The sequence below is a fragment of the Panthera tigris genome, chromosome A2 (assembly GCF_018350195.1).
Source record: "Panthera tigris isolate Pti1 chromosome A2, P.tigris_Pti1_mat1.1, whole genome shotgun sequence".
Taxonomy (NCBI): domain Eukaryota; kingdom Metazoa; phylum Chordata; class Mammalia; order Carnivora; family Felidae; genus Panthera; species Panthera tigris.
Genome location: NC_056661.1, coordinates 152,647,728 through 152,664,438, shown reverse-complemented (window position 1 = coordinate 152,664,438; position 16,711 = coordinate 152,647,728). Strand labels below are relative to the sequence as shown.

Here is a 16,711-nt window from a genome sequence, read left to right as displayed (position 1 = left end):
ACTGGGGTTGATACAACATTCTTATGTTTTACTGGTAAACTAAATTCTTAGGGGCAAGTAATTATATCAGTGATTCCTTTGAAATAATCCTTTCCCCTTACTGTAAAAAGTTCTTGGAACTAAAGCTTTCAGTTACTTATTAACTTGTTGCTATGAAGCAAGCCAATGTGACTTTGAAGTCAAAATATAGGTATACAGATCTGAACAGATCTGTGGTAATTTATTCACAGTCCTATAGGCTATTTGGGACTTGTGCTTGTAAAAGGAAAAAAGGGCCAGGTTAATACACTTATTTGAAGAAATGTAAGGGTATAGGGTGACTTGTAATGAAAAAAGATGCAAATCTTGCTACTATCAATTTCATGCTGTTTTTTAGGTTAGTCTATTGTTATAAATGGATCAAGCTTACACCAATCATGGGTATAGTTTGAAAACATTCAGAAGCCTAAATAGGGAGAAAAGGAGACAAGACCAAAGGTGAGGGAAAAAAAAAAATCAAATCCAATATATTCAAAAAGAACCATAAATTTCTCCCTTAACATCCTTTGTTGAGTATGTATTTGCATAAGAAAGCTTTAAGAACTGAGCAGTTTTGTTATCCCGTTATCTGCAGCTTTACTCACATATCAATATTCTCAGTAAATATTAATAAAGCTTGAAGATCCCAAATGCTCCAAATCAATTTCACTACACTGGATACAGGGAGTAAAAATACACTGTGATTGTTATAAAAAATAATCCCTTATACACATAATGATCCTAATGTAATTCCTCCCTTTAAAATACTATCTTAAAAATTCCAAAAATAGATATATGCCATTTGAATGACCAACGAAGAGGCATGTGTAGTACACACTCACGCCTGTCTCTATCAACAATTAAGAATCACCTGAAGTACCACTAGCTACAAGACCAGGAGAAGTTGTGAACCGAGGTGCGGCTGGGGAAGTTTACAGTTCAGGGTGTTGGGCCTGCAGGGGCTAGGAGCACCGAAGTCGCAGCCCTACGTCAAAGATCCCCATTTCTGAAGAGTCACATTTTAACATCAAGAATGGAAGTAAGAATTAACCAGTCAATACCAGATGCACAAATCACCTGAAGGAGAGTTAAGTACCTGCTTCTGAATGGAAGATGAAATTGACCCTTTTACAAAAAGGGGACATCTAAGTTTGTCTGTTAAGAGCAACAGGCTCAATTTCTTCACTTTTAAAAATCTTGATGATTTAATAATATGTATCACTGTGCTAAAATAACTTTCCTGAAACATCTTTAGTCCACTGATTTACATGGGGGGTTGCTACACACTGGAGAAGATTCAAGTTTGTTCAGGACTTGTGAGAGTACAGGATTTCCTCAGCTACTGTCTGGACCAAACACAGGGTCGTTAATTTTGCTGTGTGGCAAATTTGCTGCATAGTCCACTCAGATAAACATGATTGTTACTCCTGACAAACTGGCCTAATTCCAGATAGACTGCCTTTTATTATGCGATTATGTCTACAAGTGTTCAGATCCAACCCCCAGGATGGATGGAGTTTACCCAAATCCTCAGATTCCTTCTTTCTCCCCCGGGGAAAAAAATCAAATTTGTACTTCTGTGGGTTTGACAACTGAGTCTCTTTCAAGTCAGTTAATATGGTCACTTTGTCTTTCTTTAGAGGAGACCACAGGTCACTAACTTTGCACGAAAGCATTTCTTCCTCCTGCACCTGGCTTGACTCAAGTAATGTTCTCTTTTCTTTTTTCCTCCTCACCACAGTGCTTGGGACGAGAGAATGTAAACATCGACAGAACAGCAGCCCTATGACCACATGAGTACTTTCCCATCAGGTAGATTCCATCAGCCAGCTGAGTGTCTCATCTCCATTGCTCGCTGGGAAGTCACTGAGATTTCCGTGGTAATTTAGTGTCCCCTTTACTTTGGCCTCCATCTGAGAAAAGAGATGTTTAATTGGGCTGTGTCGGTGTGTTATAAAAATACATATTAAAAGCAAACAGAGCAATGAGAACAATTAACGTTTAATTTCCACGTGAAATGACACTGCTAAAAAAGATAACCTTTAATAATTTACATGCTATGTATGGCATTACAGAGGTTGAGAAACATAAGAGAACTCAACAAAAAAGATCCTCTTAAGTCAAATGGCTGTGGTTCGATTGGTTTTCAGTTGAAATACTATTATTATCCATCTCAGAACCCACTGTGTCAAATGCTATGAGGATCACAAAGGAACATAAAAAAGACATAATCCCCACCTTCAAGGAACCTACCACATCTTTTGATCCCTTTAGAAGACAAAGTCAATTTCATTTTCTTGCAAGTGAAATTAAATTCCTTGCCATGACATAGCATTTGATAATTAATTCTCGATTATTTATGTAAATAAATGGGATACACTGGTAGTGAAAATTCCAGCTGAGTCTTTGTTTTGGTCCTAACCTGGCAAAAGTTGTAAGTGATAGGAAAGTCTGCTAACTGGGAACAACGGTTTCTAGTTTTACATGTGTGTGTTTTTTTTTTTTTCTTTTAATGTTCATTTATTTTTCAGAGAGAGAGGGAGAGAGAGAGAGCGCGTGAGCAGGGGAAGGGCAGAGAGAGAGGGAGATACAGAATCCGAAGCAGGCTGTAGGCTCTGAGCTGTCAGCACAGAACCTGACGCGGGGCTCGAACTCAAGACCATGAGATCATGACCGGAGTCAAAGTCGGACGCTCAACCGACTGAGCCACCCAGGTGCTCCTTACATATGGTTTTTAGCTTTTAACTGGGAAAATGTTGATTATTGTATGTATTTATTTATATGCTGACTTATTTCTTAAATTTTAGTTAGTTGATTACTCTATTTAAAATGGGCAAGACTAGAACCCAGTGACCTTAAGAGCCAACAAAATATAGAGAAAGTTTAACAAGGTACTGCCTTAGCAAGGACAATGAAGCCTCCCACTCCTAAGCCTGAGAGAAAAAGGCAGGGGGAGGCATGAATGGCAGAGACACACAGGTGAAAAGGAACAAATTGCCGTATTACAAGATCAACCTCAAGGCTGGAGGAGACCATGTGTCACACTGCTAGGTTCATTCACATGGTATCTAAATTACTCTGGTAAAACATAAAACAAAAAACTGCCTCTATTGAAGAAATTGCCTCTGTTGTATCAATGAGAGAGGATGATTGTTTCAAAAGCTGTATAAATAGGACACTATTAAAATAACTTTGGTGACAACATCTAAGGAATTGGTTTTTCCATTCATAATGAGATCTTATGTACTAGTGTTTGCAGGGAGAATGATGTGACCTAAGGTATGATTAAATTCATAAAATGGCAAGGAAGGATTGTGCTCAAAGCAGCTTTGGGAAACTACAAAATAAAATACTCATATTAACTGGACTGTGAGATTGTCTAGACCAAGGTTTGGCCCAAGGGCCAAATGTGGCCCACCACTACTTTAAAAAGTTGTATAGGAACCCAGCCACACTCATGCTACATATTTATCTATGGCTGTTTTCGCAATAGAATGGCAGAGTTGAGTAGTTGTGATAGAGACTATATGGCCTGCAAAGCTGAAGATATTTACTGTTGAGGCCTTTACAGAAAAAGTTTGTATTATATATAAAATGAATATAGAGAAGTTATATTCATTCTCTCAAGGAGCTTGATCTTATGAAGCATGAGATCATGACCTGAGCTGAAACCAAGAGCTAGACACTTAACCAACTGAGCCATGCAGGTGTCCCTCAAAGATCATTTTATTTATTTTTTTAAGTTTATTTATTTATTTCTTTATTGAGAGAGAGAGAGGAAGAAAGAGAGGGACAGAGAAAATGAGCAGGGAAGGGGCAGAAAGAGATGGGGAGAGAGGATCTGAAGCAGGCTCTGTGCTGACAGCAGACAGCCCAACACAGGGCTCAAACTCACAAACTGTGAGATCACGACCTGAGCTGAAGTCGGATGCTTAACTGACTGAACCACCCAGGTGCCCCTTCAAAGATCATTTTAAATGCAGTGGCCAAAAAGAATAGTGAGATCCCAGTCCACCTGCAAAGTTAAGAGGCCAGTTGAACACTTATTTCTGTTCAAAAGATCCTGAAAATGGCCTTCAAGAATAGTATCAGCAGTCTACTGAGGTCGACTGCTGTTGAAAGCAATAACCTAGAGGTCAATATGTTATGTCCAATGTCCACTATCTAATTTCAGAGTGATCTAGCTGGGCTGCAAGTGTGTAACGCATACAGTTTGGAGGGTATTAACTGAATTACTGCTAAAAGGCAGAAAAGGTACCAAGTCAGACTTCCCAGATTTGTATCTCAGATCACTTACTACTGTATCATCTTGGGCAAGTTGCTTATCTCTAATTCAGTTTCCTGATCTATAACAATGGGGATTGTTATCAGCACACTCACAGGTGTTGTAAGGATTAAATTAGCTAATACACGTCAGTAGTCACAAGACTAACTGGCACTTAGTAAACCTTCAAAATGTGAACTATTGCAACTACTGGACATGACTTTTGTACACTGTTTTACGAATCCTCTTCTTCGTTATCGTTTCAATATAACAAATACCTTCAAAATGTTTTCTTCAGGGGCGTATGGGTGGCTCGGTAGGTTCAATGTCCTACTCTTGGTTTCGGCTCAGGTCATGATCTCACGTTCCTGAGATCAAGCCCCATGCTGGGCACCGTGCTGGGTGTGGACCTTGCTTAAGATTCTCTCTGTTCCCCTCTCTCTGCCCCTCTTCCACTCGTGCTATTCTGCTCTCAAAAAATTTTTTTTTTTCTCCACATGTAACAAAAGGTCTCTTTACCTATTTCCTCTCCTTACAAGGAGTTTGTTGCTAATGAGGATTCAGTCATGTGAAAATCTGTTTTTTCCAACTTTTGTCATCCCATTTAGTTTCCAGAGATGTTTAATCCAATCTATAAATCTATATAAATATTATGAGATGAAAAAAATAGGTGGCTTTCTTACCATTGAATGTTTGCTGTAAATGTGTAGGCAGAGGTGAGTGGGAAAGTGTTGCTGCATGCTGAGCTCCTGGCTGTAAACCCTTTAGTAAATCTGAGAGAAAAACAGAACTGTCAGTGATCTTCTTCAATCTAACACTTAATTGCTCTTAGATAAAAAATGGAAATAGTTTAATTTATATAATGTTAAGCACAGCCCCTGATTTCAAAGTCCTCCTTAGAGTACATACATTGAAAAAATGTACATATATAAATACGTATATGCAAATAACCCAGCAAATTTGACTGCCTCTTATTATAAATTTCATTAAGATAGCAATGTGGTATAGATGGTTCATTTAAGGACTGTAAATAAATTCTGAATCCACCAATTTGATTTATTCTATATAAATGAAATTAAACTGCATTTCTTAAAGAAAATTCTGTAATCTTCACTAACTCCAAATGGACTACTCTCAATCAGTATAAATTCATGAGTTTTCCCGTTCTGTCAAACTAGGTAGGCAAGTAACTAAAAGAGCCCCACTTACTCTGAGTTAGGCTATGGTGGAAAGCGGCTGAGGTAGATCCCGAGGTGGTTGTCACTCCAGCTGTGTCCGTTCCAAAGCCAAGTAGCTCCAAGGGAAACTGGAAGGGCATGGTCACTGGAACAAGGCCACCCAGCATCCCAAAAGGAGTCACATTTTGATTTGTTACAGACAAAGGTGATGTCATGAGAGTCAGAGGTGAGGCATTAGCCAATAATGATGCTCCTGCTGTGGACTGCAGAAACCAGGGGTCAAAATACATAAGAAATCAAATCTTTAACCTGAATTGATTTATTGTATTTAATATCCTCATGGGCGCAAGACTGTGTCCTAACTCTACTCTAACAGAAACTTCATGAGACAGAAAATAAAGACCGAGGTGAAAAGTGTATTTCTAAGAGCTACCATATTGGTTTTGGAACTAATTCTCTACTCAGCTCTTCATCACCAGTTTAGACTCCTTGACTTATTTTAATGTCTATATTAACACGTCTTTCTCACCTCAGACTTCTACTTTTGCTTCTAAACCCTAGATCTGAGCCACTCACTAGCCATTAATTTCATTTAATTTCAATATGATCTTTGAAAATGATCATAATGTAATTTCAGAATGTAATTTCATTGTTTTACCACCTTCCTGACACAATCCCCATGGTTATTGTTCCAGACTAGCATTCTCTCAGAGCCCCTAATGCAATACCCTCTGCTTTCATCATAAAGCCTTAAAGAAATGAGGCCATCCCAGATGTTCTTCCTCATCATTAGCCTTACCTGTCTCTTCTCCAAGACTAACCATCTGACCATGCCATGAATCCCACCTATGCAGAACTTTCTGGTACAAATATCTAGTATTACACCTTTCCCCATGTTTCCTCTGCTTTGTCACATACAGAGTCCTCATGTTTTTGTTTTTTTGTTTTTGTTCAGTTTTGTTTATAACAACAGCTATCCCTGGCTCTTCCTCAACCCCTAGAAAAAACCTGACTTATTTGTACTCCTTTTGTTATCAAATTTACTAAATGATACCCTCCATTTCCATATTATTTAGTTTCTCCTTAACCCCTGAAAGCTGGTTTCCATTTTCACTACTTTTCTCAACTTAAGACTCCTTAAGGTAAAAAGGTGTTTTAATACTCCTCTGCCTGGGCTTTGATGCCATGTTTATGAAAAACACATTTAAATCTGAAATATGCAAGCAGTAATTAGCTTTCACTGAGAAATTACTTAAATATACTTCATTAAGCTAATTTAATTCTTTGAACAATTTTCTATTCAGCAATAATCTGTCCCCATTTTGACTTTCTTTTCTATATGTACTTATTAACAAAAATTACAGTAAAATTTTTTCAGTATCAGATATTATTATAGTTTCTGCAACTGTGAATTTTCTTTTGTAGTCTTATCTTTACCGATTCTAAGTTTCCCTGGCCAAAAATTTTACGGTTCTAAATTTAGTCAACAAAACTGAATTCTTTGAATATTTTTTAGTCAGTAATCAATGTCAACTATTATCAGGTCTATCTCTGTGTTAACTACTCTTGCAGTAAACATTACTAATTAATAAAGGGGCTGATCTATTTTTTAATTAATCCATGAAAAATCCATGTAAATGATCTCCCCATACTTATATGCCAATAACATATATTGATACACCAAATGTTCCATGCCAGTGCTAAACAAAAAATGAAGGATATCCTCAAGAAGGCTTCAATTCTAGTTCTACAACTCTTTCTCCAACAGCCTTCCCTTCTCTTCTTTGTTAGCTCTCAAATTTACATCCATAGTTCTGACTTCGTCACAGTTTCAATCTTGTAAGTCTAAAAGCTCAGTGAGGAATGTCACTTGGATATGGAACACTCATCAACCACAACTGAACTCATCAGCTCCTGCAATCATGCAACCCCGCCCTATTTGTCAACGGCTATCATTAATAGTCTCATTCTTTCTTAACACTCAGGCTTGAAACCTTAGTTTTTAGGCATCATAAAATAGCAAGACAAGATGAATTCATTGTCAACATACTCATTCATTTTCTTAAAAAAAACTTTTTTTTTAAACCACCAGTTCCTCCAACACTTAAGTACAAATCTCCATCACTTTTGCTTGGACTTGGCTATTTTTCTTATTTTCAGGTCTTTCCCTTACTGAGCCAACCATGATATACAAAACAGATACAATTTGAAAGAATTACTAAGTTAGAAATAACGCTTGGAAGCAATTTGGATTGAAGGGATCCTGCATCAATTTAAGAATAAGAGTTCTTTTTCAATCATAATTCTATTGTAATCCCAGCATAATATGGTGCACACGCTCCAATACCGTTTGCCCCAAGTAAACCCCGTAGTAAGGAACATTAGATACTGCTAATAAGGAGAACTCAAGCTTTTCTAGAGGAGGCTAACTGAAGTATTAAAATAGCTGGAAAGTGTAAATTAGAGCAACTTCCAAAATTAAGTAACTGAGCAATTGAAAATGATACCATGCCATAACTAACATTTTGTGCTTTCAAAAAACTTTGATATCCACTTTTGTTTCTAAAATTAAAATGAAACATCAGATTATCTGAATGTTACATGGCATTTATAAATTTCTCTCTCTTATGAGATGGAGACCTTTCAAAAGTTGGGTATCCTATCGTTATGATTCGGAAGCATATAGGAGAAGTTGTCAACATAAAACAGGCAAATGTAAATAGGCAAAGTTCAGGATGATACTCCATAATCAAAAATACTTCCGTGACCTCTACATTTTATTTCCAGGAGAAAATATAAAAGAAAACCTTGCTCTTCCCGTGGTGGGAATTATATATATATATATATATATATAAAATTTTTTAACCACATGTTTTATTTTGGTGAGTGCACCAGTGCCCCCCCCCACCCCCATTCTCCACGACACCCAGTGTAATCTTTTGGAATATAAATCAAACCATACCACTCCCCTGTTGAAGACCCTCTAAAAGCTTCCCACTGAACACATTAACACCCCAAGTTCTCATCGTGGCCTACAAGGTCCTCCATCACATGGTTCTGCTTGATCTCAGATCTCATCACCTCTCCATCTCTCCCTAGTCTAGACGTGCATGCCTACATGTCAGGCTCTTTCCTATCTCAGTGTCTTCACTCTAGTTTGGACTGTTCATTCCCCCCTATCTCCAAATGACTGGCCTGCTTATTCAATTCCCCACTCAAATGTTGCCTCCTGAAAGAGGCTTTTCCCAAATCCCTTATCTATGTTAGCAGCAATCACACTTTATCATATTATTGTTTTAATTTTTCATTACACTTAAAATATTTTTTAAAAATTTGTGTTTTGTTTCTCTCTCTACCTGGAATATATGTTCCATGAGAAGAGAAATCTTGAGTATGATGTTCACTCTATTTCCCCAGCACCTAGAAGAGTGCCTGGCACATATTAAACATCTCATAAACATTTGCTTAAGGAATGAATTATTTTGGGAATTATAAAGTGGCAAAGACAGAATTCATAGAAAATCGACAGGCTGAAAGGTAAGAAAGAAGAGGAAAGACTTGAGCAGAAAGTTATTAAATAGAAAGAAGGTAGCGGTGATAATCTGAACCCAGAAAGATTTTAACTTCTGTTAAACTCAGGACCTGTCCTTTTCACTCTGCAAACGAACAGATAGCTGGAGATGTCTTTCAGACAGGAACTGAATGTTTTGCAAGCACGGATAGGGAATCTCTTTTTAGTATCAGAGCGCTAGAGAAACAGGTTATCTAGAGGCCGCCAGGTTTCAATGAGAGGCTACATTAAAAACAAAAAGCCATCGGTTCTCTCCAACTTACCAACAACCTTATTCAATTATTGACCTTTTCTTCAGTCAAACCAGTAAGACAGAACAAAAAGGGTCAGTCTGAAGGCAGGAACGCTAAGGCCTTCACATCATAAAGTCATTTCAGAAAGGAAGAAAACCAGAAGGAAGCAGTTCTTTTTTGGAAACACAAATTCTGCCATATAGGTTCCCTGATGACAAACCAACTGTTATGCCAAGTATCTAGCTTCTCTCGGGATAAATGATCAAATACAAGAAGGATGGGGGTGGGGGTGGGAAAGAGAACTGATAGACACTGGAGATGACAAAGAATGGAGAAAGATTTAGCTTTAAATTCCTAAGTGAAGGGGGGAAAAAGCGAATTTTTAACTTCAGAAAAAAAGCCAAAAACTTGTAATAAGAAAGCAAATGAAACCATAGTTTATGAGTAGGCTCAACAGAGACAATAGTTTACATGGTCAAAGGCTGTAATTTTACTCTTTCAGGAGAATGGCAAAGGTATAAAGCGAGCTAAAAGCCTTATCATGACAAGAAGTTAAAAGTTAATACTAAAATGAATAAATTGTCTTCATCCATTTTTCATACTTAAAAACACACAAAAACCTAGGGGAATTAAAAGTAACTGACACTAGGAAGGAGGACCCATTTGGCAGGGAACTGGTATTTCTGTTATAAATCTCTCCTTTACTCAAATTAAAGATTAACATCAAAAAGTAATAAGAATGTGAACTAACTCTTCAGACCTTAGTTTATAACTTGAATTTTAACATGCCATCCCTAATCAGTGTTTGCTAGTTTATTTCTGATAAAAATAAAATTAATAGATAAAACATCAGAGAGTCCAAGATTTCAACTAATGAAGTATCAGTTAACTGAATTTTATTTTCATTAGAATTCTACAATGAATTCATTCCTAGGCCTACAGCGATGGCAGAGTGATGATCTGGGTTTCATTTGTTTATGCATACCGATGCTAACTTGTACTGAATAGCAGAAATATTTACAAACACTAAGGTAAACATTCTTTCATTAGATGTTCCTATTCCACATAAACAGGAAGCAGTACTTTTTTAGACAACAGAATTCTACAAATCAATAAAAGTCTTGTTTTCAAAAAACATTTAAGAACTGAAGAACACATCATAAAATGTTATGTATTTTTTAAAAGCTTGTTATGAAACAGATTATGTAAAACCCATTTTCTTGACAAGAATCTCAAACAGTACCCAGAAAATATAAACAGCGGTGGGAGGATGGTGATTTTTCTTTTTTCTGAATTTGCCTACAGTGAATATGTATTACTTCTGGGGACAGGGAACAGGGAGAAAGAATATTAAAGAAATCAAACTGGTCACATGAAGGACAAATCTGACAAAGTCTCAGAATACAAGGAGTGGCAGCAAGACGAAAACAATGACAGAGAAGATGATATGGAAAGGAGAGAGATGAAATATATGAGTGATAAAGAGTTCTCACAAAACCTAGGCCAAATGGATCAGAAAAGACAATGAAACGCATAGAACAAAATATTCCTGAGCTGAAAAAGCCACCAGGTATAAGACTGAAAGAGGTCACCATGTTTTAGGTACAGTTAACAAAACCTTATACATAAATCTAGTCATAATCCGAGAATACCTGAATTTCAAGTAAAAAGACAAAATCTTACTAGCATTTAGGCAGAGTAAACACACATAAGGGAACAAAAAATCAGAATGGCCTCTGACTTCTCCATAATCCTAAATACTAAGCAAAGGTCAGTGGAACAGTATTTATAACACTAAGAGGGAGACAGTGACCCAAGAAGTCTATACATACTCAAGCGTGATGGCACAGAAATTATCAGGTACGCTAGAGCTAAGGGAAACTAGGTTTTATGTTAGCCTTCTTGAAAAGACTCCTTTCTTGAGTGAGGCACTCTGCTAACTGCAAGATAAATGTAAAGTAAAAACTCACAAAAGGGGAAACTGGTATATAAAAGGGTTATTGACAGTAATTTGACAGAGAGAATTATGTATGAATAACTGTAAGTTTAAAGCAAAATAAAAATTTTACTTGAAAAGACAAATGGTTAAAGGAAAAGACCCTGACAAATGTATAAATCTGTCTAAATAAAAAAATCAAAGTTAGCAGGAGAGGAGGAACTAGAACAGGGGAGAAAGGAGACAAGTGAGAGTATATTAAACTCCTAAGTTACGGCTTTGTTCTGGACTTTGACAACATACAGTTTTAAATATTCATTCTATGTGTTTTTCAACAACTGTGAAAGTATGTATGTGCTACTTTGCGGGAGGAGGGGGGGTGGGGGGGAGGGGGGAATCCACATCCCAACAGAAACCTCATCCACCAAGTATCCCCATTACTGTGATGTCAACATCAGGAACATGCCTTGGCCATAAGCTGTAAGAAACTATTACAAACAACTTCTGTATGTATATGGTTATTAAACTGACTGAAGAGAACAATCAAACGAGCTTACGTTTTATCACGCGAACACACAGAACATACATACCTGCACACTGGCGGTTACCACTGAAGACCCTGAGGCAGAGGATGGTCTATGTGGAGTAGACAACGGTTTAGTAGCACCCTGTGTTCCACTTCCTGTTCCCCCAGAGAGACTAGTCCTATTGGCTCCGCTTGAGTTAAGGTTGCTACCTCTGCTGGCAGGTACATTCACTGCAATTCCACTCAAGCTATTCTTCCCAACAGTTCCAGTGGGTGAGGAATTTGTTAGCTTTGAAGGGGCCTGAAGATTTTTTGTGGATGGAAGGCCCGAAGTACGACTGGAGGGCAGCAAATTCAAGGTGGGAGACTGTCTGCTGAGGTTTATTCCACTGGGCTGTTTATGGACTGGGTTGTTACTGCTGGAGTGGCTGCTCTGGGCTACTAGTGCATTTGGACTGGAAGAGCTTGGGGGTACAGGAGGCTTGGGAGTTGGGTTGGATTTAGAAATAAGTTTAGTTGATACTGAAGGCTTAGTGGACACAGAGGGCTTGGGTGAGGCAGAAGGCTTAGGTGAGGGCAAGGGTTTAGGAGATGTGGCAGGTTTTGGAGATGCGGCAAGTTTGGGGGATGCAGCCATTGAGAAGGGAGATTTGAAACCCTGCGTGGACATCTGTGACACCATAGCCTTGGCTAAATAGTTACTGGAGGTAGTGGTGCTAGGTACTGTCCTAGAAACCAGGGGGTGGGACCCTTGAGAACCATTTCCGGGTGAGGGAGTAGATAAGGGAAGGCGGTACATAAGTGGCTTATCCGAAGTCTTAATAAGCGGGGATGAACAGGAAAGTTGGGGATTATTACTTAATTTCACCACTGGGTTGGTCTGTGATTTACTAATGGTTGCTTGTAATGGAGACACATAGTTTTGTTGGACAGCTGAATGCTGGTGCACCTTTGTTACTTGTGTTAACGAAGAAGCGTCTTGGGCCTCTGATGTTCCCAGAGCGTGAGAGGAGGCAGCAACTTGGGCTTGGGAAGAAGAGGAAACATGGGTCTGTGAAGAGGAAGAAGCATGAATCTGACTCGACCTCTGTAGTCCTTGTTGAAGCAGCCTGGCTGGCAAAGGTTCCAAGGAAACTTTAGGGTTCTGAATTGAAGAACCAGCAATAAGGCCTGAAGAGATGCCAGTATGAGCTAAATCCTGGGGTTTCTTTGGTACCGGCCCTGTGTGACCAGCAATAAGACTTGATGAATGTGCAGTCTGAGAAGAATCTAGTTTTTTAGGAGCAGCCAATGGCAGCTTACTCATGATACTTGCTAACTTTTCTTCTCTCAGTCCTGGACGAGGCTTTGCAGTTGGCACGCTTATCCTTGAGCCAGCCGGAGGGCCCTTGTTCCCATTGTTGATAACAGCTAAAGCTTCAGAAACAAGATCCAGTGCAGGTGGATGGAAAGAAAGGTCTTCGTCTAGTGAGTCATCAAGGCAGATGGTCTCCTGGGCTGGTGTAGAGCTAGAACTGGTAGAGGCCACGGCAGATGTGCTAGAGCTCGTTGAAGGACCACCAACTGAAGCCACCAAGGATGCAGGAGTTTTCTGGTCCTTTTTTGGACTACACTCCTACCATAAACAGCATTATAGTGGAAAAAATTAAATGAATTATTAAGTATCAGTTTTTAAAGGACTAAGAAATTCTCACGATGATTCAAATTCCACTGGAAATCTTTATAGACTGTAAAAACCAAAACGTTTCTGAGGACAGAGCTCCTGACTGAACTGTGCTCATAAGCCAAAGCATCTGATACATTGCAAACAGCTGCCATACCTCAGTAAGCTCTTCTGAGAAGACTTAAAATTAAAACCAAGCCAAAGGAACGTTCACATACTAGTTACAATATTGGTGAAACCCCGTTCACCCGACCACCTACATCAGATCTTCACGTGCTATTCCAAATCCATCTGTTCAGAGGCTATTCTCTTTTTATTCTCCTTGCACCTAGAAGAAATTCTGCATTTATCCTAAGACTCCACCCTTCTTCTATAGAATGGTTTGCTAGGATACTGACCCTTGCTTTCTGCTTCCTTGTATTTCTGCCCTCTGTACGCCCTGTGCTAGAGCCACCCACAGCCATACGTAGAGAAAGTAGTCCATCAAACTGGGATTCGTCCGAGCATATGAAATTATGTCTTCTATTTATCATGGTAGAAATCGTTTGTAATGTATTCAACATATATTTACTAAATGTGTACTATGAGCAAGCCCATATACTAAGAAAACAGGGTTATTAGGAATTAAAATTCTGAATACCTAAGAGAATATTGTCTGTTTCTTCAAAAAATTAACCTTCTTAAAATTCAAGTAAGAGAAAAGAGAATTAGAGCACAGTTTATTCTTTTTTAAGTTTATATATTTATTTTGAGAGAGAGAGAGAGAGCACGCGCATACAGGGGAAGGGCAGAGAGAGAGGGAGAGAGAGAATCCAAAGCAGGCTCCGTGCTAATAGCGCGGAGTTCGACTTGGGGCTCAACCTCACGAACCGTGAGATCATGACCGAGCCGAAATCAAGAGTCAGACACTTCATCACTTAACCGTCTGAGCCACCCAAGCACCCCATAAAGCACAGCTTAAAATATTCAAAAAGCAAAAGAATGAAAAAGTAACTGTTTCCCTTAAAAGAGAAATATAAAGTATCTGACTCATGTCATTTTTAAAATTAAGAAGAAATAAAACTATTACATAAAAATCATTTCAAAGTTTCTTTGATTGGTTTCTTAAAAACAAACCCAAATAAACCTAAACCCAAAGTCTTAAATTGTGTATCAATTTATATCACCACAACACTTACCTTAACCACAGTGGGGAAAGAATGGAGAGGAAGTGTCTCTACTATCACCTTCTACTGTATTACAGTAAATCAGCTGTTAAAAATGCTTTAAACTCTAACTTCTTCAGCAATTTTTCTAAGCTGCTACTCCAAAGCCCTGATTGAAAACCCCACTGCCTCTCAGAATTCTGTAGTATAACTGCATTAAGGTCAAAATTGTTAAGATATGAAGGGGTAATGCACATAAAACATGTCTGCTGTGACATGCCATCCCTCTAATTGTGGTTAGTGAAAATTTCATTTTATAAAAAAGTATAGAAACTGATGATGGGAGAATGTATCAGAATAATATTGGTAGTGTTACCAATATAAAACTGCTTTTTGAAGTAACTTTTTATTTTTTAATGAATAAACTGGCTTTATTTTTACTGATTTATCTTTTAAGTTTTTATTTATTTTGAGACCATGCACATGTGAGAGAGAGATAGAGTGCACACACCGCTGGGAGAGGAGAAGAGGAAGAGAGAATCCTAAGTGGGGCTTGATCTCATGAGCCATGAGATCATGACCTGAGCCAAAATTAAAGAGTCAGAGGCTTAATTGAGCCACCCAGGTGCCCCTATTTATTTATTTTGAAAGTAAGCTCTAGGGCCAATGTGGAGCTTGAACACGTAGCCCTGAGATCAAGAGTTGCATGCTCTTCTGAGCCAGCCAGGTGCCCCCAAATTAATTTTTTCTTTATAAAAATAACATTAAATCCACCCAGCAGAGTACTGTGTAAATTTATAGTGGCAGAGATAATTGTTCAGGGTATACACTTGAGTCAAAAAAGCAAACTATCCCATTTATAAAATGTTAAGTCATATGAATAAATGAACAGGTGTTTGGACAGAGGGAAGGGAGAGTGGGTTTGTACCAGAAAGTAGGAGCTTTTTTTTTCCTGGATACTTATACTTTTTGCCTTCTTATTTTTCTGTATTGTTAGCATTTTCTTTCTTTTTTTTTTTTTTAAAGTAGGCTTCATGCCCAATGTGGGGCTTGAACTCACAACCTTGAGATCAAGAGTCACATGCTTCACCAACTAAGCCAGCCAGGCACCCCTGCATTTTCTAATGCATTTCCTTGTATTACCTTTGTAATTAAAACAGGTATTTGAGGGGTGGAAGGGTAGGAGAAACACAAATCGGCAATATAGTTTTTCCATTTGGGGAAAAGGAAAAAATAATTTAATCACAAAGACACAAACAAGCAAAAACAGGGAATTCCCTATACCATCCTTGTCAACATCAGAATTCTGATAAATTAGTCATATGTTTGAATAGATGTAAAATTTAACAAACACTTTATGAAGGGCATTAGGAGTTTAAAAATAATGTGTCAAAACAAAGCATGAACTCAACAGATGTGATGGAATACTGGGTCACCATTATTTAGATTAGAAGACAAATGAGGTATGTAAGAAAAAGAAGACTATTCGTACTTACAAAGCCTCTAATATTAAAAGTTAAGAAGGCCACAGAGAAGGATGGCCTTCTGGCCATACCTCATAAGCAAAGAAACTCATCTATTCAAAGAGATGAAGTCTATAGGGAAAGTCCAAAAGCTAAATAAAGCGTGTGGGATTTCTCTATAATTTTACTTTTCAAATGATTACAGTTTTCACTCCTAGAGATTATACCTGGTTCTTTTTCAACTGCTTTGTCTGTTGTGATATTTTTTATCCTGTCTTCTCCTTCTTTGAATATTAAACAAGTTAAATTCCTTTATGTTCGAAACCCAGTAAGTCCGTCACTTGGCCCTCTCAGGGATCTAATTCTGTCAGATGTTTCTGCTGACTCTCACTCATAGTAATTCATTTCCTTGTGTAATCTGTATTTTCAGACTGTAAGCTCATGTTTGACACAGTATATATGTGGCAAGCCTTTGAAGCCTGCTATGAGACTGCACTATTTCAAGGAAAATTTGATTTGCCAATTGCCTTGGGTTAATACTAATTCCTTTATTTTCAAAGTTTGAGGATTTCCCAGATCTTGCAGGTAGTATAAATTAAACTCCTGAACTCCTTAAATTCTCAGGGAGGACTTCCTTCCCCTAATCTAGGACTCAGGCCAAGACACACAAGTTTCTTACTTTCTGCTGGCGAGTGAATTTTTCTAGTTCTTTCT

At 38.1% G+C, this 16,711-nt stretch overlaps 1 protein-coding gene across 2 annotated transcripts in view; it reads right to left on the bottom strand.

Annotated features, from left to right (window-relative positions):
- The window catches only part of UBN2 (ubinuclein 2), a 77,590-nt gene that overhangs the window by 8,406 nt on the left and 52,473 nt on the right, over nt 1-16,711 (bottom strand). Inside the window, exons 14-17 of one of the 2 annotated variants that reach the window (XM_042973365.1) lie at nt 11,791-13,341; nt 5,492-5,723; nt 4,966-5,055; nt 1,755-1,931 (exon numbers count right to left, since the gene is read on the bottom strand). In XM_042973365.1, the coding sequence (XP_042829299.1) occupies nt 1,882-1,931; nt 4,966-5,055; nt 5,492-5,723; nt 11,791-13,341 (1,923 nt within the window). In that variant the 3' untranslated portion in view covers nt 1,755-1,881. Of the gene's footprint in view, nt 1-889; nt 1,932-4,965; nt 5,056-5,491; nt 5,724-11,790; nt 13,342-16,711 lie in introns of both variants that reach the window. The other variant, XM_042973360.1, reaches the window with a different exon arrangement.